Source organism: Dipodomys merriami, unplaced genomic scaffold, assembly GCF_024711535.1.
Source record: "Dipodomys merriami isolate MVZ:Mamm:240054 unplaced genomic scaffold, mDipMer1.0.p SCAF_35, whole genome shotgun sequence".
NCBI classification, from domain to species: domain Eukaryota; kingdom Metazoa; phylum Chordata; class Mammalia; order Rodentia; family Heteromyidae; genus Dipodomys; species Dipodomys merriami.
Genome location: NW_027205048.1, coordinates 12,723,506 through 12,747,859, shown reverse-complemented (window position 1 = coordinate 12,747,859; position 24,354 = coordinate 12,723,506). Strand labels below are relative to the sequence as shown.

At 45.3% G+C, this 24,354-nt stretch overlaps 2 protein-coding genes across 2 annotated transcripts in view; both read right to left on the bottom strand.

The window, feature by feature from the left end:
* Positions 1-24,354, bottom strand: part of LOC138803855 (scavenger receptor cysteine-rich domain-containing protein DMBT1-like) — a 202,241-nt gene that overhangs the window by 133,104 nt on the left and 44,783 nt on the right.
* LOC138803954 (cubilin-like) overlaps positions 1-24,354 on the bottom strand; it is a 51,324-nt gene that overhangs the window by 21,287 nt on the left and 5,683 nt on the right. Inside the window, exons 5-19 of the mRNA XM_069988222.1 lie at positions 23,423-23,452; positions 21,748-21,883; positions 19,679-19,866; positions 18,436-18,465; positions 17,218-17,353; positions 15,023-15,210; positions 13,714-13,743; positions 12,500-12,635; positions 10,406-10,593; positions 9,101-9,130; positions 7,941-8,076; positions 5,781-5,968; positions 3,879-3,908; positions 2,687-2,822; positions 838-1,025 (exon numbers count right to left, since the gene is read on the bottom strand). Coding sequence (XP_069844323.1) covers positions 838-1,025; positions 2,687-2,822; positions 3,879-3,908; positions 5,781-5,968; positions 7,941-8,076; positions 9,101-9,130; positions 10,406-10,593; positions 12,500-12,635; positions 13,714-13,743; positions 15,023-15,210; positions 17,218-17,353; positions 18,436-18,465; positions 19,679-19,866; positions 21,748-21,883; positions 23,423-23,452 — 1,770 coding nt within the window. The remainder of the gene's footprint in view (positions 1-837; positions 1,026-2,686; positions 2,823-3,878; positions 3,909-5,780; positions 5,969-7,940; positions 8,077-9,100; positions 9,131-10,405; positions 10,594-12,499; positions 12,636-13,713; positions 13,744-15,022; positions 15,211-17,217; positions 17,354-18,435; positions 18,466-19,678; positions 19,867-21,747; positions 21,884-23,422; positions 23,453-24,354) is intronic.

Sequence of the window (24,354 nt, the reverse complement as noted above, 5' to 3'; positions counted from 1 at the left end):
ATGCACCCAATCCTTTCATTCTTTAGTTATTCTCTATAAATGTTGGTGTTGCCATAACCAGCCTCAGACTGCAACATTCTACCTATATTTTCTGCTAGAGTCACAAGTATGTGTCACTGCACTCAATTTGTTGGTTGAGATGGAATCTTCTTAATGCTTGCCCAAACTGGCCTAGAACCAAGCTGTAATCCTCCCAATCTGCATATCTTGACTAGCTAGGATTATAGGCATATAATTACCATACCTGGCCCTTGAGATTTGGCTTTTTATATATGGTTTCAGAACCTCAACAGAGTTTTAGGGATAGAAACTGTATATGGTAGGACCTCAACATGGTGAATAAAAATGCATATGAGTTATTCGAGGCTGCAATCACATACCATGACCCTCTTCTTTGCAAAAAAAAAGTTTATATAAAGATATAAATATGTATATGTACATGCTCACCTATATATTTTATAAATAAAGTATCTTTAATATATAAGATCAACAAGAAGAAATGATTCTCTTTTCAGGGATTATATATCTCCTATTCTAGATGCAAGATGTATTTCAAAAAATAACTTTTATGTGGTATGGAAACTGACTTGTATACATACAGTCTCCGTGGGCCATCACTGTTGAAATTCATAGAGATAAGATCGTTCCAAAATATCCTCAGACCCACGTATGTTGCTCGAGGGTCCCTGGGTAACATCCATTGTCCCTTCCTCAACAGTAGCCCACCTGAGGTTCATCTTGTTATTCCAGCACACACACAAAAATCTACATTCTCAAGATGCCTCATAGCCAGGCAGGAAGAAGGGGAGGATCAGCAGGTACCCCTTCCATACCTACCTTGTGGTACACTGTGGTAATAACCATCGAAGAAGGTAGGTGGACTAGTGGAAGATCTGTTGTACATGATCGTCATGATGTTGGAAGAGGACTGGTAGAGTAGAGATGAGCCTTTACACGTTTTGTTCATGGAAACAGACTCTGGAAGTCCATCGAAGACTTCCAGCGTTTCCTCCTCACAGATGAGGCTATTGGGGCAAAGAAGAAAGCAGGTGTCAGTATTGCCCTCACTCCAAAAGACAGCCTCCTTCTTTGATGGCAGACCACAACAGCTTCACTGATTGGAAGTTCAAGGCCAGAGACAAACAAAGGAAAGGAATCTTTTCAGTTCTCTTGGATAAAGGACAATTTCCTCCCATAAACCTCATACTTCTCATCCACCGGGACTACCGATGCTTCCTGGAAGGCCCTATTCTATTGTCTGGGATCTCATAATTGTGTGTGTGTGTGTGTGTATGTGTGTGTGTGTGTGTGTGTGTGCACGCATGCGCGTGTGTGTGTGTGTGTGTGTGTGTGTATGTGTTTGATTCCTAGGGACTGAACTTAGTGCTTGGCATATTCCAGGCAAGTGTTCTACCAATCAGGTATGCACTCGACATGCCCCTCACGGAGGAATTTCAACCCCAGGTCACATAAACATAAAAAGCAGTAACCCCAAGAATCTACTGTAGTGTTTTTAGCCTCTGTTTCTGAATGGGAGGCCTCAAAAGGGTTTGTCTGGAGGCCAGCCCCTGGTCCCCACCCCTGGCAGATGGGGTAGGAGGTAGAATTATGTGGTTGTAGTTGTCCAGGTTAGGGCAAAACTTGAGAAAATTCATTGCACTATTTCTTTGGCCACTGTCATGAAAGTGTTGACTTTTGCTCCTCTCCAGACCACCTATCTAACTTAGTGGGGGTCCTGACCCACAGGTGGTGTGAGGGAGAGCAGACCTTAGTCACAGAGATCTTCCACCCTTCCCACCCCTGTGAGCTGTGTGGCAAACACAGCTCCAGAGCCAGGGAGGATTTCTTTTCTCTATAAACGATGAACATTCGTCTTCTGCATGGGAAATGTCCACTCTGACCCAAACAGCAGTTGCTCCTTCAGTCCTTCATCCAAGTCTTCACTCTTGAAAAATTTTCTTTGAACCCCACATTAGAGCTTCTGTTCCAGTAGAGACACAGAAGGAAATAAGTGCAAATTTTCCTGGAGATTTTCTGAGGTCTCAAGTAGGGCACAAAGAGAGATCTGGCTCTCTGGGAGGGATCACAAAAGATACCATGGAAGAGTCAGCCCTCGGCTAAATAAAAACACTGATCAAGGACCCTAGCAGAGGTCAAAGGAGCCAGATGGGACTGAAGGATACTTTCCTGTCAGAGTATAGTATGAGCCAATAGAGAGCTACAGAGCAGCTGGATGTGTGCAAGACTCCAGGGATGGGTCCCAGTTCAGCACAGACAGGGCTAAAGGCAACAGTGATGAGAGGGAGGGAAGATGTAGTATTTGTCAAGCCATGCTAAGGCACATGTACTCTACCTAGAAGTTCAGACAGCCTCTCCATGGTATATCATCAGGGAGCAAAAGATTTGAATATTGTTCTAGACACTTCTGGGGACCCAGAACCAAAGAAATAAAAAAATTGCATGAGGGCTGGGAAGGTGGCCCAGTGATAGAGTGCTTGCCTTGCATGCATGAGGCCCTGGGTTCGATTCCTCAGCACCACATAAGCAGAAAAAGCTGGTGTTTGTGCCGTGGCTCAAGCGATAGAGCACTAGCCTTGTGCTGAAGAGCTGAGGGTCAGCGCCCAGGCCCAGAGCTCAAGCCCCATGACGGACAAAAATAAATAAAAATTGCACAATGGGCACTCACCTGAGGAAGTAAAAGGAGAGCTGGATTCTTTGTGTGGGCTGCACTTGGATGATCCAGACACAGTTGCTTCTATTCCCAGCGGAGATGACCACCCTTCCCGAGGGTTGTGTGAGGATACCTCCACATTGAGCAGGAGCTACACATGGAATAACAGGAATTAAGGGACTCTGAGGGTAGCACTAGAACTGAAAGAGTCTTACCGTTCCAAAGAACACAGGGTGAAAGAGTCTCAATTCTCCCAGATCCTCTCTGGAAAATCCACCAGCAAAGAATCACTTCCCTTCAATAAGATTGGCTTGTTCCATGCATTCAGAGATTTTTGGGTGTACATCCTACATCTAGTTGTAATTTCTTGTGCACCAGGGGCAATATAAAGCTCACATCCTTGGTGTGCCTATTGATCTGTCATGTACCTATTGATCTGCCATGTACCTATTAATGGCTGGAGAGTAGAAAGTCATCTCTGCTGCCCCAAATCATTTTGCCAGGACAGATCATTCTCTGTCCCAAGAGACATGGAATCCCTCCAAACAAAAGAGAAAGCAAATACATTTTAGACTGGAGAGCCAGAACAGATCACGCTGCTCAGTAACACCTTAAACTTCACCACAGGGAATAATAATAATAATATTAATAATAATAAAAGCACCACCCTTGGGAGATCAAAAATGTTGCTGTCTGAATACTGCTTAGCAGACCTTGGCACCTTATTAGCGTGAGATCAAGGAGTCAATTACTAAGCCAGTGTCTGCCTCTGCTGGGGCACACATTCTTGTCTACCCATGTCCCTCTGTCCCCAATGCTCTCATTTCTCATCCTGAAGATGGAGCCGCCCTCAGTCCTGAGGGATGCAGGCCTACAGAGAAGGAGCTGTCCTCTTATGTCACAGGCTTGATGCAGATCTGGTTTCTTTCCCTGCCTCCTGAGGCTGGGCAGATGGGAGGGTACAGGAGGCTTCTTGGAGAAAGAGTAAAGAATGAATTGGGAGGAGCGTTGTAGAGATCGGGTGGACAGGGTAACTCAGGAGCTTAAAAGGTTTTAAACAGACAGACAAAATCGATTCCACTTTCTTTTGAACAAGAATGAATCCCAGGGCCTCTGTTTTCCCATTGAGCTATTTGCTTTCCAACCAGGATATACATGGGCTCTGGTGAGGGCCAGGAAAGGGGGAAATGATGTTGCCCACATTTACCTCTTGGCCTTTTTGGTACATCCAACGCACCTGAAAAGACACCAAAGCAGAAAATAAAATGAGAAGTTGAAGCTACTGAATGTCCAGGAAGAAAGGTGGTCAATGAGCTCCCTGTGAAGAAGCAATCGCCAGAAGAGTTGATATCGCTCTCCTGAAACACCACAAGCAACTGTGAGCCCACAGATGTGAGTGTAGAGCGATATGTTTTTAGGTTATCTGTTCTCCTGAAGCCTGAGTAAATCAGGGCTAGGAACACCAGCAACAAGGCTTCTGTCTCAGTACAGTTATGTGCCCTGTGTCAAATTATATGGAGACATGATAGGAGCCAGATGCATGGATGGACTAAATGTGACTCAGCTGAGTTTGAAAATGCCAGTTGGTCTGTTCCTGTTCCCTGCTTGTAAATGTGAAAGCAGCGGTGGTAATAAAAAGAAAGCTGTGCATGGATGTTAGGAGCAGAATGGACCAGATATCTTCTTACAGCTGCCTTCTTGATTCCATCTTGGCCATGAGTTAACCTTTATTAGAAGAGGAGAATGTGCTGGTAAGAGTATACTAGTCCAGGAATCTCTAGGGACATCAGATAGCTGGCCTGTTTTTACCAAGTCCCGCACTAATGAGCATTATGAACCATAGCACAAGGACAAGGCCTCTATGATACAGGAGAATGAAGGATCAAAAAACACTCAGCACTTATTTCTGGTCTGCAAATGGGGCACCAAGTCCACCTGATGACTGAAGCTCCAAGACAAAGGTTTAGACTGAAGAGAGTCAATCTCACTTCAGGTGGATTTCTCAGAGACCAGTCATCCTTTCTTTGCAGAGCGTAAAGCCAGTTCAGGAAGGGATCTCTACTGTTTCCAGTGCCTACCCACAGTCAAGACAGACTCTTAACATCCTCAGCTCCTGTCATGTTTCCAGAAGCAAAGTTGGGCCAGCAGCACAAGACAATGAGCATTCTGCTGACCCCAGACAATCACCAAACAGAGTTAGACACTTCAGCACTGTGCCTGACCTGTTCCCCACGCTTAATTAGGAAGGGCCTCTGACCCTCTCATATCCTCCTCAAACCCTCTGAGGGGAACCAGAGGAATCACGTTCGTCTGAGTCTTCTTATTCCAAAATCCACCCTTTCTTGACTCTTCGCCTCTGCTCACGTGGTGTCTGGTCCCCCGCCCACCCAGGCTGAGCCCCCAAGCCTGCCTGGGAACCTGCCAGGATCTGCAGCTGGTCCCCTAGCTAACAGAGATGTCCTAAGCATTGCTGTTCACTTTTAATGTGGAAGTTGTTTTTCATTCTCTATTTAATGGTAATTCCTCTAAGAGTAAAGAATATGTATTATGTATTGCAGTGTGACTAAAGGGGTAAAAGTCGGCCAGGACGGAGGGAGGACTCTAAAGATAATGCATGAGTTAAAGGATTTTTGTGATAGATAGATGATAAACAGACTACATAAATAACCTTCGTGTGACTGTGTTTGCATAGAAAATATGTACATATAAATATTGCATCTTGTATATTATAAACTTTGTATTCTATACACATTTTATAAATGCACCAGAAAATTCCAAAAGGCTCCTAACAAGATCAGAAGAGATAGATGATGTTTTCTGACACATACATACTTTTTTCATCAAAGGCACAGGCAGAATCTCAAAATTACTTTTTGTATATGATCCACCAGGCCCATAGAAGGGAGTGTACAAAAATACTGGGATAATCTGTATGTATGTACCAGGAGGGCCATGATTCACACTCATCCACACACCCCAGGGTGATACAGGACAAAGCTAGTCAAGTTTCTTCTGGTAGTCACACGCATAGCCTTTGCACAACCCATCACATAACTAGATTTGCATAGGTATGGAGCATCTGCAGCCAGCTTTCCTGCCACACACCTACCTCCCGGATACCCATAGTAATACACGTTGAAGATAGCAGGTGGTTGGGTGGGAAGTCTGGTGTAAATGATGGTCATCATGTTGGTAGTGGATTGATAGCTCAGATGAAAGCATTCACAGAATTTCCCTAAGGAGGGAGCACCCAGAGGCCCATCCAGGATCTCCACATTCTCCTTCTCACAGGTGAAGCTATGGGAAAGGAGGAAAGCAGGAATCAGCATGTAAAAGTATCCACCCTCTGGTCTGCAGTCTCACTCCACTAATAACCTTCTAGTATTTTTTGTCGGTCATGGGGCTTGAACTCGGGGCCTGGGCACTCTCCTTGAGTTCTTTCGCTCAAGGCAAGCATTGTAACACTTGAGCCACAATGCCACTTTCCGTTTTCAGGTGGTTCACTGGAGATAAGAGTCTCACAGACATTGCTGCCTGGGCTGGCTTTGAACTGTGATCCTCAGATCTCAGCTTCTTGATTGCTTGGATTGCAGACATGAGCCACCAGTGCCTGGACCCTTATAGTTTTGCTAGAGTCAAAAGCAAAGCTAGAAATAAGGGGTGGATCACATCTATTAGTTCTTTGACAATGACAATAATCATCTCAAACCCCTCTCATCTGAAAGATTTCCTTCACATAAGCAGAGGTGGGGTCCAAGGCCGAGGCTCTGGGATTCCCGCTCAGAATTTTAATTCCAGGTCCTTCTATGTCATACTCCTCAGTGTTAAACTACAGCAGCACAATGGTGTATTTCCTTGAGCCAGAGCCTCCGTGTCCTCTGGGCAGTCTCCAGACACCAGGGGGGTGAGCACCATACCTTGTCCCCTACCTCCCCTTCCCTTCACACTGTCCTGGCAGATGAGACAGGAGGACAGCATAGAGGTAACTGAGGCGTCTCTACTCAGTGAGGAGGAGGAGGAGGGTTACAGCTTCATCTACCATGAGACCAACACACATGCAGTGGTTTCCGTTCTGGGAGACCCACTTCAGGGGAGAGCCAAGTACTTTTCAAGTCCCAATCTTACACCTCATCTCCTCATCTAGGCACAGCAAAACTCATGCTCCAAAAAGGGGTCTTGGAGCCTGTCTGGGGCATAACAAGACATCAGTAGAATATCCAGCAGGAAACACACACTTTCCCTTAGTGTGGCCCTTGTCTGAGCCCGAGCTCTTCCTTGGAACCAAGGATAGTCAGAACTAAACTCAGTCTTTAAAAAGGAAAATGTGAGAACAGGAGGGAGATGTTCAGAACAGCATGTTTCAGAGCTCTGATGACACAGTGATATAGGAATTACTCAGCTTTATAATGTATGCAATTAGCCGCGTAACATGGCTTGCACCTATAATCCTAGCTACTCGGGAGACTGAGTTCTGAGGATTATGGTTCAAAGCCAGTGTGAGCAGGGAAGTGCATGAGACTCTTGTCTCCAATTAACAATCAAAAGCTTGAAGAGGAGCTGTGACTCACATGTTAGAACACTAGCCTTGAGCAAAAAAATCAGAAACAGTGCCCAGGCCCTGAGTTCAATCCCCAGGACTGGCATAAAATAATAATAATAATAAACAATACTTCTCCCTCTTTCCTGATTCTGATCTCTTGTGCCAAACCCACTGTGAGAATCTCTGGCCACAATGCATAACTCATTCAAAGCCAGTCTTGAGGCTGCAGTGGGTAATTTTCTTTGTGTCACAGAGCACCTGTTTCTGCTAAGATTGGCTTCCACCCCCTGTGGAAAAGCAGGAGTGGCAGAGACCTTTTCCTCTCATACAGAACATGCCTTTTCTCTAAGGCTTGTCCTGAAACAGGTGGGAATGTAGCCTTCCATGTTCAAATCTGGGATGGATATCTGAGAATGAGGTGTGCCAATGTGGGTTATATCTGAAGTCATCTCTTCATCTCCAGAAATCACAGTGTGTTATGCTTAGCACAGAGGCAAAAGTCAGAGGGAGAAGTGACAGAAAGAAAGTAGAAGCCAAGGAGTCAAATCACAAGGCAAGGCAAGGACCTTAAACTCCATCCAGAAAACAGGGCCACGGAAAAATATCCACCAGGAAGGGAAACAGAGGTGGATGGTCAAAGATGCCTGTGACAGAGGTATTCTAGGAGCACAAGAGGCACCGAAGATGCACTTCTTCCCTGGAAGAGCAACATGAACAGACAGAACTCACTTCAGAGCAGGGATGGCCAGGGCAATTCGGTGGCTGGCAGACATCTCAATCGTCCAAACACAATGTTGTTTTAGCCCAACGTAGTTTATGATCTGGCCTGTGAGTCCTGTGATGAGGCCCCCACAATCAGAAGGTCCTGAAACAGAGGAAGAGAACCCAGTCCCCAGCACAGTCCAGATTCATGACAGGCTACACCACTCCTGGACCCCATCACTCTCCTCCTCCTGACTTCCTGTCATCAAGAACAACAGAACTTGGAGAGTCTCGGTCTAACAACCGTACAAAATGGGCTTTTGATGGCCTTTCACAGGTTTTCAAGGAACCCAGACTCCTTTTGAAGTATTGTTTGTGTTTGAATGGTTGGAAAGAAATAATTACCTCACCAAATAGCCCTTCACATCCATTCCATAGCCAGACTGTGAGCAGAAAGACAACACAAGCACCCTATTTCTGCCTCACTGATGGTATTTTCCTAGGGCAGTTTTGAGAAATAGCAACTAGGCCATCCTCCTGCCCGCTAACCTGTCAGATAAATAAGACTTCATCTCACCCACGGCCTGAGGAAAGGTCCTACAAGCCCTGCTCAGGAATACCTCTAGCTCCAACATTGAGGGTGAAAATGAAAATAGATCCTGAGATGCTCCTAGATAGGATCACTCATGTCTGATAAGAACTTTCAATACTGTCTCTGACCATGAAGATGTAAACCAACCATGGAGGACCATTGTCTTGGGGCATTGTCCCTTCCCAACTCCAGCCTCATGCCCATGCTTCTTGTCCTATACCTTCACTGCTGTCATATCTGACATGAAGGATGGAGCCTAAACTATGGGAATTCAGAGGAGTCTCCATTGTCTGTGTCACAGGCTCAGGGAAGGGGCAGTTCTTCCCTTGACTCCCGAGGCTGGGTAGATCGGAGGATACTGGAGAATCTCTGGGCCTATATTTTGTCACAGTGGATGAGATTACCCATGAGGTGTAGACTATATAGCAATTCAGGAACAAGAAGGTTTTAAATAGACATTCAAACCTATCCCACCTTTTTTTGAACGAAAAAGAAGTCCCAGGATCTGAGTTCCCAATTTCCCCTCTACCCAGGATGTACATATACTCTCTGAGTGAGGAGTAGGAGAGGGGGAAATGATGTCGCCCACACTCACCTCTTGTCCTTTTTGGTGAATCATCTTTGTCTGAAAAGACACCAAAATTTAAAAATAAAATGAGAAGATGAAATTACTGACTAAGTAGAAGGGAGGACAAAAAGCTCACTAGGGAGATGGGGGCTGAGTGCAAAGGACTGGAACTGAGCAAAGAAAACATGGTGTTCACTGTCTCTATCTGGAGAGTAATCCTCCTCGCTCACAGTGGGAAGAAGGCCTGCCTCCCAGCCTCCTAACACCAGCTGGCTCCCTACCTTCTCCTGCTGCCTTTGAATCCTCACAGAGCGCTATGTGTCCACATACAGGAGCCATGTATTCATGGCTCATGTATTCATACTTTAAGCACTAAATGACCCTTGTGTCTTCCATATCCTCTCAGTCCTGGACGAGCCAAGACATGCAGTCTTTTTCACTCTGGCTAGCTTGTCACTTTTAATAAACTCTGTAATGACATCAATGCCCTTTTCAATTGTGAATTAAATTAAATTTTCTTATTCAGAAATATGAACTATCTAAGTAGATGAAAATTTCACCTGAGTTAAACTATTTGAAGCCAAAAGACTTCAGTTCAAATATATGAGTATACTCAGCTGAAGCAGAACAGTGGCTGGTCCACATCCCATGATGGAAAAGGAAGGAGCTTGGGACTAGGGATGGACTTGGAGCTTGCCACTACCACATCATAACATGTGCCTTGGGATGAACTGTCTTTAAGGTATCTGTTTCCCTGAAATATGAGTAAATCAATTCTGGGAATACCACCAACATGGGTGCAATTATATACCCCGAGTGAAATCATCAATGTGTAACATGGGCTGAGTGAGCCTATCTGACTTTTAACATAACCAATGAAAGTTTACCTGATCCTCTCCCCAACTTATAAAGGAGAAAAACATGGTGGCAAGAGGTGAAGAGACTCACCTAAAGACACATCTAGTTGGTACGGAACAAAATGGACCAGATATCCTGTTACAGTTAGTTTCCGGATTCCTTTGTTACCAGCAATTATTATCTGACCCTTTCTAATAGAAGGTATCAGTGTGTTATTAGAAGGGAGGCATCTGATGGTGACAGCACATTATTCTATCTCCAGGGATCTCTTGGAACAGAGGTATGGCTTGCTCCCACCAAGTGTCACACAGTTGGGGAGTATGAGCCACAGCAAGAGTACAGGGCCTCCCTGAAGTAAACCAAATGGGAAAGCCACAGCACTGGGCAAATGTACAGCATTTGCCAGCACACTGCATAGCTAGGTTTGCATGGGGGTGGAGATCACGAACAGGAAGCCTTGTCACCACCACCTACCTTCTTTAAACGCATGGAAATATAATTCAAAGGAAGAAGGTGGATGCCTTGGTGCTCTGGAGTATTTGACGGTCAGGCGGTTGGTAGTGGACTGGGATTTCACAGAAACGCCTTCACAATACTTCCCCAAAGAACGAGACCCTAGAAGTCCATCAAAAAATTCTAACTTCTCTTTATTGCAGGTGAAGCTGTAGAGCAGGGGAAAAGCAGGAATCAGTGTCTGGAATGGTCTTGTCTTCTCTGCAGTCTAGTTCCAGCAATGATCTAAAACTAAATCCTTATAGCTTTGTTGTGGGAAGAGCAAATCTAGATGGGAGACTGTTTTCAGTCACCTCCGACCCTTGCAGTTTCCCTGAAAATTTTTATTTTACCTGAACAAGAAGTTGTTTTTAATTGTCACAGATTCCAAAGTGTTGAGAAAGCCCAGGCATTAGTGTTGGAATTCCTACATAAGGTTTAATTCTAGGATTTGATGTATGTAGATGCACTGAAGTGCAAAGACAGATCTAAGTGGATCTTCTTGAGCCCCAATCTGTGTATCACCTGTATGTGCTCCAGATACCAATGAATGGATGTCATATCTGGGCACCTGTCTCTCACTTCAGCTCCCCTAGGAGACAAGGTTAGCATTGGACCAACCTTGGTTTGCAGACCAAGGACAGAGAAGGAGTAGCCTCAGGCTCTATCTCAAGAGAAAAACAAATGTATATGCTTCCAGAAAAGAGGAGGGGCTTATCGCCAGTATATAAAAAAATAATTAACCAGGTTCTGGTGGTTCAAGCCTGAAATCCTAGCTACTCAGGTGGCTGAGATCTGAGGATTGAAGTTCAAAGCCAGCTGAGGCAGGAAAGTTTGTGAGACTCCCATCTCCAATTAATCACAGAAAAAGCCAGAAGTGGCACTGGGCTCAATTGGTAGAAGGCTACCAATTGAGCAAAAGGAACTCAGGGACAACACCCAGGTCCAGAGTTAAAGCCCCAGGGCCAGAAAAAAATCAATTTACTTAATTAAAATAAATAAAATAAACAGGCATCACAAAGCACTTATATCTTGAAAAACCTGTGTTTGAAATACACCACAAGTGGCCTGGCCCTCAATCATATCGTACAGGAGGAATATTTTGTCATGTATCATCTTTAATCTGTGGCTGTTTCTAAAATTGATGGGAATGTGTTTTCCTAATTCAACTATAAAAGAATGCTCAGCAGTAGTGCATGCCAACAGGTAGTGCGTTGGAAATGTTCTCCATGGTGTTACCACTTTAGCCATCTAAAAATCCCACAAATTCCCAAAGACATCCTCCTAGGTTAGAAAACATGGACACAGACACAGTCAAGACTACCATGCTGGTGGCTCACATCTACAATCCTAGCTACTCAGGAGGCTGAGGATCACGATTCAAAGCCAGTTCAAGCAGGAAAGTCCATGAGACTCTTATCTCCAATAAACTACTCAGAAAAAAGCTGGAAGTGGTTCTGTAGCTCAAGTGGTAGAGTGCTAGCCTTGAGCAAAAACAGCTCAGGGACAGAGCCCAGGCCCAGAAAAAAAATAAAAAGAGTACCATGTCACTTTAGACCCCATTAGTATAGTGTCTTGCTTGTAGTATGACAAGGGTCACAGGTGAGAAGAAATTCGGCCCAGTTTAGTAAACCATCTCCCAAGAAAAGGTGCTTACCTGTTATGAAAAGTTGAAAGAAGAGTAGACACGAAAAACAAGAGGGACCCTGCAAATCTGATGGGAGTGAAGGCTGATCTAGCCAGAGAACATGGCGGGAGTACAGGCAGGCAGCATGCTGCTACATTGCAGGGCCCAGAATCTAGCGTGTTACACTCAGCACAGACACGGGCCAGGGAGGACCAGTAAAAGAAAGGAGTCGAGTTCAAAGGACCAGATCATGAAGGATTTACCAGGCATTACCAAGAGTTTAAATTTTATCTAAAAGACGTGTAAGAGTTTCCATCAGGGAGGAAAACAGAGTTGGGTTGTCACAGCTGCTCATGATAAAGGTTTGTAAGGTGAACAGAAAAAAGTCAAGATGCACTCGCAGTGAGGGGCCACAGCACCCTCTGCAAACACACAACCTCGGTACTCACTTGAGGGCAGGGATTTCTGTTGCAATACGGTGATCTGGCTTCACTTTAATGACCCAGACACAATTCGGTTTGGGTCCAATATAGTTTACGATCCTTCCCTTGTTCATTCTGAGGAAGCCTCCACAGCGACCACGTCCTGCAACAAGAGAAGAAGCATGTAGGTGGAGAGCATTCTAAACCAGTGATGGGCCGCGCCGCCCACCAGCCTCACCACGGCTCACTGTCCTAACTTCCCGTCCACGGGAATAGCACCACAGGGCATTCCAGGCTGATGACCTTACAAGATGGGCTTTTTATGGCCTTTTTGGAGATCTACTGGACACCTGTCCCCCATTACATGTACGGTTTGTGTTTGAATGGTCGGAAATAAATACCTCCTCACAAAATAGCCCTTTTCATCAATCCCATTACCAGCAGAAAGTCCACATAAGCACCCCCCATATTTCTGCCTCCCGGGTGGTATTTTACAGGACAGGTTTGAGAAACTGCAAACCGGCCATCCACCTGCCCCCAGAGAGGATAAACTTATCAGACAAATGAGAATTATACCTCTTCCAAAGACAAGAGGAAGGGCTCCACCAGCCTGTTTGGGGATGCCCCAGGCTTTTATATGGAGGTTGATGGTAGAAATTCCTCCTTCCCCTTGGATGCTTCTAGATGGGATCACTCACATTTGATAAGGACATTCAGTACTATCTGTGACCACTGAGATATGAATCATCCATGGAGCGCCATTGTCATGGAGCGCCAACTCCAGCCCAGTGCTGTGTTTTCTGTCCCTCTACCTTCAGTGCCCTCATGTCTGAAATGGGGGATGGAGCCAAGTTCATCTCTTGAGACTATTGGATTTCAGGGCAGTGACAGGCTGTGGGGAGAGGTGACCTGCCCAGCCTCCTGAGGCTAGGCCGAAGAGAGAATGTAGGGAAATTCCTAGGGCTAGGTACTGGTCACCAAGCATGAGGAGATGACCCAGAAGCTGTGGATTACATAGCAATTCAGAACTTCAAGGATTTGAACAGTCAAAACTTATTCTACCTCTTTTGGACAAGAATATGTCCTATCTGCCTCCCCTGCCCCCCTAAAAAATCAAAAAGGAAAAAAATATATATCTTTAGATCTGAGTTTTCTCACAGAACTATCTGCCCTCCAACTTGGATGTACCTACTACCTGTGTGACATGAGGGAAAGGGGAAAATGGTGTGGTCCACATTTACCTCTTGTCCTTTTTGGTGGGTTGCGTTGGTCTGAAAAGACACCAAAACAGAAAAATAAAATGAGAAGTTGACGTTACTGAGCACAGAGACGGAGCACGGGACAAGGGGCTCACTGTGGAGAAGAACCTGAGTTCAGAGGAGTGGAGCTGGGCAGAGAGGAGCTTGGGGTGGCTGTCCACGTCCCTTTCAGAGATACCACGCTCATAGTGGAGAAGCCTAGCTCCCTGCATCCACTCGAAGGACAATGTCCCCATGCTAGGTAGAAAATTCAAATTCTGATTCGCCCATGACATCCACGATTTAAACACTACGAGGCCCTGATCTCATAATCCCTTAGTCCTGGACAAGTGTGACATTGTTCTCTTTCTCTCTGGACTGTCCACTTCTTTCTGCAAATTCGATAATGGCACCCACTAGTGCCAATTTAATGTTGCATTAAATTTAAAAAAATTGTTTTCTTATTCTGAGACTTGAACTAGCTCATCTTAATAATGTCACCTGACTTAAATACCTGAAACCAAAAGAACTGAGTTCAAACACATAAGTACACTCAGTTGATGTAGAACAGTAGTTCATCCCTGTAAAGTGATTTTTAAAAAAGGCTTGATCTTAGCTTGTTCATGAGACAGCCTTGGAATATAACCCTGGTGGTAACAGACAGCTGCCTTGCTGTGTTTGCCTCTTGATGAGCCATTTTCAAGGTAATTTGCTTCCCTAAAGTCTGAGTAAGTCAGGGCGAGGAACACCAGCAACTCGGCTTCCTCTCTGAGAAATTCCTGTGTCAAATTGTGAATAATGTATGTGGGCTGAGCGTGCCACATCTGATTTTTTAACAAAATAAAATGACAGTTTACCTTTTCCTGTCTACATCCTTAAGTGAGAAAAACATGGTGGTAAGAGGCAAGAATTCTCACCTAAAACCGCATCTAGTATGTCAGGAACAGAGAAGCAGATACCTTGTGACAGTTCATGTCCTGATTCCTTTTTGCCCAGAGATTATCTGACCCTTTCTAATGAAAGCTATCAATGTGTTATCAGAAGACAGGAATCTATGGAGGAAAGAATATTAGTCTATCTCCAGGGATCTCTTGGAGAAAAGGTATGGTCTGCTCCCACCAAGTGTCACACAACGGGGTACCAAAGCCACAGCAAGGGTACATGGACTCTCTGAATGGGCTAAATGGGAAAGCTAGAGGGTCAAGAAAACCAGCATTGCACACAGGTACAATTGCCCACACAGGAACATGCACATAGCTAAGTTTACATAGGAAGGAGAGCATGAGCAGGAAGCTCTTCCACCACCACCTACCTCCTTTAAATGCATTAAAGTGTAATTCAAAGAAAGTAGGTGAATGCTCTGGGTCTCTGGAATATCTGATGGTCAGGTGGTTGGCTGTGGATCTGGATTTCAGATTGAAGCCTTCACAATACTCCCCCAAAGAATCTGATCCTGGAGGTCCATCAAAAAATTCTAACTTCTCCTTTTTACAGGTGAAGCTGTGGAACAAGGTGAAAGTGGTAGTAAACATTTGAGATTGTCCACAATGATCTACAACTGAATCCTGTAGGGTACTGGTGGCTCATGACTAGCATCTTAGCACCCTCGCAACTCAAGAGGCTAAGATCTAAGGATGGTGATTTGAAGACAGGCTGGGTAAGAAAGTCAATGAGACTCTTATCTCCAATTAACCACCCAAAACCCACAAGTAGAGCTTTGGTAGACTGTCAGGCTTGAGTAAAAAAGCTAAGGGACAGTGACCAGGTCCTGAGTTCAAGCCCTGCTACTAACACTGAGTCCCTATAGCTTTGCTGTGAGAAGAGCAAATCTAGATGGGAACAAGTCTGTCCATTTCTTCTAGGCCACAACAGTCACTTCCCACCTTTATCATCTTCCAGAAAGTTTGTTCTACTAGGACAAACAATGGTTTTCAATTGTCAGGGATTTCAAAGCTCTAGGGATGCCCAGCCTATAGCTCTGGAATTCCTACTCAAACCTTAATTCCAGATAACTGCTGGATATAAAGACAGCAAGACGTAAGTACATCTTCTTGATCCACAGTCTGTCTGGCACCTGTACGTGCCCTAGCCACCTGTAAGTGCACATCTTCCTTCCCCTGCAGCTCTCCCGGCTGACAAGGCTGGTTTGGGGCCAATCTTGGCTTCTACACACAGAAGAGACAGGGCCTCCAGCTCCATCTCATGACCAAACAAATGTATATGGGGTGCTGTCCCCCAAACACTTCAGTTTTGATCTTGCACCCTTCCTCCTCACTCAAGTAGAGTGTACCCCATGTTTCAGGGGGGAAGAACTGGAGCATGGCTCAAGGATATCAATGAACAATAGGAATCCTACCAGGACATACATGGCTCCTTTTAGTGTGATTGTTGGCCATACCAGAGTCCTACCTTGGAGCTAAGAACAGGCAGACTAAAATCTGTCTTTCAAGAAGAGAATGGAACCTGGATGTCACTCTGTGCCTGTTCCCCAGCGTCTCTGAACATTGAAGCAGGAGAATCATGAATTATAGGCCATCTAGCCAAAAGAACAAGGCCTCAACTCTATGAATTAAGTAATTAAATAAGCAATAGTAAGTCTACAATTAGGGTAAATGTTCACATTGTTCATTCCTCTGAGGCCTGAGAAACGGAGGCACAAGAAATGCCCCAATTCTTGAGCTACTCTCTCTCCTCCATTGGCTGCTCAGCCTCCAGCTCAACCTCCTCACATTCCTCATTAGATCTCCAGCCACACGAGGAGCTCATTCAAACTAATTATAAGGCTGATTCGTCTCACAGAGCACCTGCTTCTCTAAGGACTGTACTCACAGTGCATCGGAAGTGGTAGAGACCTCCGTCACATTTGTCACCTGGCCTCTTCTAACTCAGGCTGTTTCTGGAATTGAGGGAAATGTGGCTTCCTATTTCAAGTGTTACCTTGTGCTAACATGTGCTGCTTGGGAAATGCTATCTGTATGTCAAGAAATACTCCGCCACCCCCCAAGAAAGCTAGGCAAACACAGGCTAGAGTACCATGTCACTTTAAAGCCCACCTGTACCTGGCATGTAATATGGAAATGGGCATAGATGAGAAAAACTTCTTCACAGTTCAGCAAAAATATGAATTACACCCAGAGGATGTTGGTCTGGGGAGCTGGACTGGTGGGATGAAGGTTGTATCCAGGCAGAGAGTATGGTGGAAGCAGAGGCAGGATGCTTCTTGATTCTATAGAGCTGAGAATCTTCAGTATATTATGCTCAGCACAGAGACAGCGGCCAGAGAGGAGAAGAGGTAAGAAGAGAGCTGAGGCTCAAGTGTTAGCTCATGAAGGGTGAGCAAGGCCAAAAGACAGGCCCACTGCAAAGTTCCATCAGGGAGGAAAGAAAGAGTTAGAAGGGAACGGAAGCCTGTGATGCAGACATGAAAATGAGTGGGGAAAGGCCAAGATGGACACGTCTCTAGAAACTACCAGCACCATCACAAACACTCACAGCCCCAGCACTCACTTGAGGACAGGAATTGATGTTGCAATTAAGTAATTCTGCTTTACGTCGATCACCCAGACACAATCCGTTTTCCTTCCATTGTAGTTTAAGATCTTTCCCTTATTATGTTTGATGATACCCCCACAATCAGAGTACACTGCAAACAAAGAAGAGAAACCTAGGGCTCCAGAGAATTCTAAACCAATGACAGGCTTCCACTGGACTTGGACTCCATCATTGCTCATTCTCTCCTAACTTCCTATCATCAAAACAACACAGCATTGAGCATCCCAGTCTGATTTCCCTACAAGATGGGCTTGTGTAGCTTTTTAGAGATATACAGGATACCCAAAACCTTGTTAAGTAACATTGTGTTCAAATGGATGGAAATAGATGAACTAAATATCTCTGCCTTGGATACCCATTTTCATCAATCTTATTGCCTGGCTATAAGCATGAAGAAAACACACACACACACACACACACACACACACACACACACACACACACACACACACACACACTCATGTCTGCCTCCCTGATGGTAGCACAGATTTGAGAAACCACCCCACCCAGGACAAATCTAAAAGACACATGAGTATCTGCCTCATCTTATCTCTGGGGACAAGCATGCTCAGGATTCCTCAGGCTGCAACATTGAGGATGAGGAGGAAACCACATCTACCTCTGGGCTTCTTCTAGGTAGGATGATTTTTCACTTTTTAAGATCTTTTCTGCACTCACCCTTACCAGACTGGTATAAGTCAACGCTGGAGCTTTAGTGTCATGAGACAGCATTCCATCCGAATGCCAGCCTGCTGGCGCCTGCTGCCTGTCCCTCAGCCTCCCTCAGCTGCCTGGCTCCCGCTACTGTCCCTCCACTCCCAAAGTATGGGATTTTAGAAGAGGTTCCATTTTCCTGTGCCACTGGCTCATTTCCCTGCCTGTTGAAGCTGGGCAGATGGCAAGCTGCAGGGGAATCTCTGGGACTATGTATTAACCACACGGGATAAGAAGAAAATAACATCAGGTATGGATTATATAGCATTTCAGGAACTCCTAGGTTTTAAACAGTGAAAACTTATTCTACCTTTAAAAAAAAAACAAAAAGAGATTCCTCAAAAAATAGTATTTCCCAGGACCGGTGTTTTCCCACTGATCTATTTGCTATCTAACCAGTATACACATGATCTCTGGGTGAGAAAATGGAATGGAAGAAATGATGTGGTCCACATTTACCTCCTGTCATATTTGGTGAAGGAACTTGGTCTGGAAAAAAAAAGGAACAGAAAAATAAAATGTGAAGTTGAAGTTACGGAACATCAAGACAGAACATACCAGAATGAACTCCCTGTGGAGAGGAACTTGACTGCAAACACTACAACTGAGCCCCGAGAAGGGGCCCCGTGTTCCCATTCCTGTCAGAAACCCTGCGATCACAGAGGGAGAAAGCCTGGCACAGTAGCCCAGGGCCAGCAATTCCCAATTTCTCCTCCTATCTGGGAACGCATTCAAATTGTGATGTCCTTACACTGGTCTACAGTCACGAAATTCAACCATCATGATTGCCAAAGGTGTTCGCTCTCTAAGGACTGAAAGGCCTTTGTCTCCGAATTCCCTCAGTCCTGGGGCAGCCAGAACATCCATCCCTTTCACTCTCCGCTATTCACTTCTGTCTGTAAATTCTGTAATGGCATCCATGGTCAAATTTAATGAATTTGATTGAATCAATGATCAATTTCAAGTGGAAATAAGTTAAATAAAACTTCCCCATCAGAGACATAAACTAGCTCCTCTGAGAATAACCTCGCCATTAATAAGAACTTCACTTGGGTTAAATACTTGGAGCCAAGAGAACTGAGTCCAATCCTAAGTTTGCACTCAGCTGATGCGGCCCAGGCTTCAACTCAGTGAAATGACATGGAAAGCTTCATATCAGCCTGTTCCTGAGACCACCTTGGAGCACAGCCCTGGAGGTGGCAGATGGCTGCATCATGGTGTGTGTCTCTCAGTGAGTGACTTTCAAGGCATTTGTTCCGCTGAAGCCTGAGTAAGTCAGGTCTGGGAATACCAGCAACCTTGGCTTCTGTCTCGTGCAGGGACATCCCTGTACCAAGTTATGAATGCTGTGCATGGGCGGAAGGTACCTCATCTGATTTTAACATAATAAATGATGCTCTATCTGATCCTCTCCAACCTATAAAGTGGGAAAACAATGGTGGTAAGAGGTGAGAAGACTCACCTAAAGCCACTTCTAGTGTGTCAGGAAAAGAATGGACCAAGCAGATACCTTGTTAAAGTTAGTTTCCTGATTTCTTTTTATCCAGAGATTATCTGACCCTTTCTGCTCAAAGGTATCAGTCAGTGTGCTATTAGAAGAAATCAGTCTTTTAGCCACAGCACATTATTCTCTCTCCAGGGATCTCTTGCAACAGAGGTTTGGAAGGAGAGCATGAGCAGGAAGCCTTCCACCACCACTTACCTTCTTTAAAAGCAAAGAAATGTAATTCGAAGAAAGAAGGTGGATGTTCTGGGTCCCTGGAGTATTTGATGGTCAGGCGGTTGGTTGTGGATTTGGATTTCAGAGAAGAGCCTTCACAATACTTCCCCAAAGAATTTGACCCCAGAGGCCCATCAAAAATTTCTAACTTCTCCTTATTACAGACGAATCTGTGGAGCAGAAGGGAAAGCACGAACACTATTTGGGAAGAGCAAACCCAAATGGGAACCAGTCTGACATTTCTTCTGAGATGACATGGGTCACCTCCGACTCTTTTATCTTTCCTGAAAGTTTCTGTTCTGCCAGGACAAGATGTGGTTTCCAATGTTCTCAGATTCCACAGCTTTGGGGGAAGCCCAGCCTTTAACTCTGGAGTTCCTACCCAAGTTTTGATGTCTGGTATCTATTGTGTGTGGATCCCCTGAAGTATAATGACAGACAGACATAGGGACAGCCCATGAGCCCCAGTCTGCGTGCACCTGTATGTGCCCCAGCCAGGGAGGTGCTGGGTTTGCCAGTGAACGGATGTCACCTCTGTACACCTGCCTTCCACGCCAACTCTCCTGGCAGACAAGGCTAGCTTTGGGCCCACCTTGGCTTCTGGGCATAGCAGGAGGGCCTCCAGTTGCATTGGATGAGTAAGCCAATGTGTATGTGGTGATTCCAGTCCTGTGAGATACCCAGCTTTCTGCTCATCCCTGATCATTTCTGTCTTGATCTTACATCGCCTTCCCCTCACCTCGCCAGAGCATTCCCAGGATTTCCGGAGGGGAGCTTGAGCATGTCTTACGATGATCAACGAGCAGCCAATAGGCATCCTACCAGGCACACACCTGCCCTTTTATTGTGACTGTTAGCCAAGCCAAGCTCCAAACCAGAGCTAAAAATTCAGATCTAAAATCTTTCAAGTTGAGAACAGAACCCGGCATGTCAACCTGTGCTTCTCTCTCAGCAGCTCTGAACAATGAAATAGGAGAAGTGTGAACCGTAGGTCAGCCTGAACAACAGAGCAAGGCCTACGTTCTAGTAAGTAGGTCAGAACAATTAGACAACATGGGTACATATTCACAATTCTGCATCCCTCAGAAACCAGAGAAACGGAGAGACAAGAAATGCCTAAATTACGGATCCAGTTTCTCTCCTCAGCTGCCTTCCTTCTCCATGGCTCCTCACCCTCATCTCCCGGGCCACATCCCGCTTCCAATCTCTGGCCGCACTGAGTAGTTTGCTCAAAGCTAACAAGCTTTTTTCAGCTCATCTGACAAAGCACGTGTATATCCTAAGGCCTCTGTTCATGCCACACCCAAAGTGGCAGGGACCTGAACATATTTTGTCATGTATGGTCTTTTTTTCCCTATGGCTGTTTCTGCGATTGATGTGGCTGTGGCTTCCGGTTCTTATCTGGAAGAATGTGGGGGATGGCCTGTGCCACACTAGAAATGTTCTCTGCAGTGCAATCACTTCAGCCGTTCAAAAGTTGTGGCACAAACCCCAGAGACAATTTCATATGTTAGGAGACGAGGCTACAGACATAGGCAGGAGGACCATGTCACTTTAGACCCCTCTGGTATCTTGCCGGTGATATGACAAGTGTCAGATTGAAAAGAAAATCTGGCCAGCTTAGCAGATAGTCTCTCAAGGAAAGTTACCCTTTATGGAAAAATGCCTCAAGCAAACACATGAAATGCAGCTGGAGGAGCCTGGCCTGGGGAGTTAGATCTGGCAGGGATAAACAAAGCATGCGGAAAGCATGGTGTGAACAAAGGCAGGCTGCTGCTGGATTGCGAAGAGCTGAGAATCTGCAGTGCATTGTGCTCAGCACAGACACAGGTCAAGAGAGTGGTCAGAAGGAAGTGTAGGTCAAACACTAGATCAGAAGAGTTTAATTTTATCCCAAAGACAGGTCCACTGCAGAATTTCCATCAGGGAGGAAAACAGAGTTAGTGTGTAACAGACGACTGTGATGGACACAAAGGAGACGAAGGGGAAGAGATCAAGATGGAGGCCTGAGGAACCACATGCCGTCCACAAACATGAAGCTCAGAGCTCACTTGAGGTCAGTAATTGCTGCTGTAATACGATGGTCCTGCTTCACTTCGATGACCCAGACACAATCTGTTTTTGTTCCATTGTAGTTTACGATCTTTCCCTCGTGTTCCCTGATGACACCCCCACAATCATTGTACCCTGCAAGGAAAGAAGAGACATCTAGGGCCCCAGAGCATTCTAAACCAACAACAAGATTCTGATCTGGCCCCTGTCATCATTCATCCTCCTAACTCCCTTTCTCCAAGAACAACACAGCATTGAGCAGTCTAGTCTGATTTCTCTGTAAGATGGGCTTTTATAGCCTTTCAAAGATTTGCAGGTCTTGTACATTTTTCTAATTTGGGGAGGGGAAGGGAAATAACAAAATGCTGAAATAAGGAGACAGGTTCCCTCATGGTAACAATGAGATGTACAAGACACTATGTTGAAAACCAACTTTACAACTTCAGTGGGGGGGTCGGGGTTGGAGAGATGGGGAGGGAAAGGATGGTAGGGGAAACACAAGGAGGGGGTAACAGTGCTCACTAGGAAATGTACTCATCTTACTCATATAACTGTAACCCCTCTGTACAATAGCTTTACAATTAAAATATATATTAAAATATATATTAAATACATATTAAAATGCTAAAAAAGATTTGCAGGGTGCCCACAAACCCTTTTAAGTACCATTATGTTCAAAACATTGGAAATATGTGAAATGAATATCTCTGCTTTGGACACTCATTTTCATCAATCCCACTGCCCAACTGTGAACAGAAAGTCAACACACATGCGCGCGCGCGTGCACGTGCGCGCGCGCACACACACACACACACACACACACACACACACACACACACACACACACACACACACACACACCACTTCTATCTCCTTGATGGTATTTTCCTAGCGTGGGTTTGAGGAATATTAAATATGCCATTCTCCACCTTACACAGGACTAACCTTTCCAGCAAATGAGAATCTTGCTCATCCTAGTTCTAGAAGCAGGGCTCCACAAACCTGCTCAGGGACTCCTCCGGCTCGGACATTGAAGATGGGGATGAAAATACCTCCTACCTCTGGGACTGTCCGGGAGGGGATGGCTGCATGCTTGTTAAGGTCTTCTCTGACCTCCCTGAACACTAAGGTATAAGTCAATCCTGGAGCTCATCTCATGAGGCAGGAGGCAGAATCTCTTCCCAACTCCACCCCCACGCTCACGCTCCATGTCTCTCACCCTTCAACTCTCTCATGTCTGAATGGAGGTTAGAGCAAGTTCCCCGAACTATGGAGAACTCAGAGCCTCGTTCAGCCTTTGGAAAGAAGTGGCACATTTCCCTGGCTCTAGAGCTGGCAGATGAGAGGATTCAAGGGACACATGGGACTTCGTATTACCTACATGTAATGGTTAAGGAGAAGACTTGTAAGGCATGCGTGACATAACATCAGGAGCTAGGATGGTTTAGTTTATTTGTATTCAAGTAGTTGGACAAATGAGTTTGAATTTAACATACAAGTTTGCGGGTACAATGTATACTGATCAACACCACCCCGTTAGACAACATTCTCCTCCATCTGTCCCAACCTAACCCAACCTAAAGCCTTGTTCTCACTTATTTTGAACAAGAGCATATACCTTACCTTCCCCCTGGAAAAAGAATGGGAAGGGGAAATGAAGTGGCCCACACTTACCTCCTGCTGCATTTGGTGAATCAACATCGTCTGGAAAAAAAAAAGAAAGAAATATCAAGACAGCACACACGGCAATGAGCTCACTCTGCAAAGCACTAGAACTGAGCCCCGAGGAGGGGCCCCATGTTCCCATTCCTGTCAGAAACCCTGCGATCACAGAGGGAGAAAGCCTGGCACAGTAGCCCAGGGCCAGCCATTCCCAATTTCTCCTCCTGTCTGGGAACGCATTCAAATTGTGATGTCCTCACACTGGTCTACAGCCACGAAATTCAACCATCATGAGTGCCAAAGGTGTTCGCACTCTAAGGACTGAAAGGCCTTTGTCTCAGAATTCCCTCAGTCCTGGGGCAGCCAGAATGTCCGTCCCTTTTTTACTTTTGACTGTTCACTTCTTTCTGTAAATTCTGTAATGACATCAATGATCAATTTCAAGTGGAACTAGGTAAAATAAAACTTCCCCATCAGAGACATAAACTAGCTCCTCTGAGAATAACCTTGCCATTAATAAGAACTTCGCTCGAGTTAAATGTTTGGAGCCAAAAGAGCTGAGTCCAATCCTAAGTCTGCACTCAGCTGATGCGGCCCAGGCTTCATCTCAGTGAAATGACATGGAAAGCTTCATATCAGCCTGCTCCTGAGACCACCTTGGAGCACAGCCCTGGAGGTGGCAAATGGCTGCATCATGGTGTGTGTCTCTCAGTGAGTGACTTTCAAGGCATTTGTTCCGCTGAAGCCTGAGTAAGTCAGGTCTGGGAACACCAGCAACCTTGGCTTCTGTCTCATGCAGGGACATCCCTATACCAAGTTATGAATGCTGTGCATGGGCGGAAGATACCTCATCTGATTTTAACATAATAAATGATGCTTTATCTGATCCTCTCTCCAACCTATAAAGTGGGAAAACAATGGTAGTAAGAGGTGAGAAGACTCAC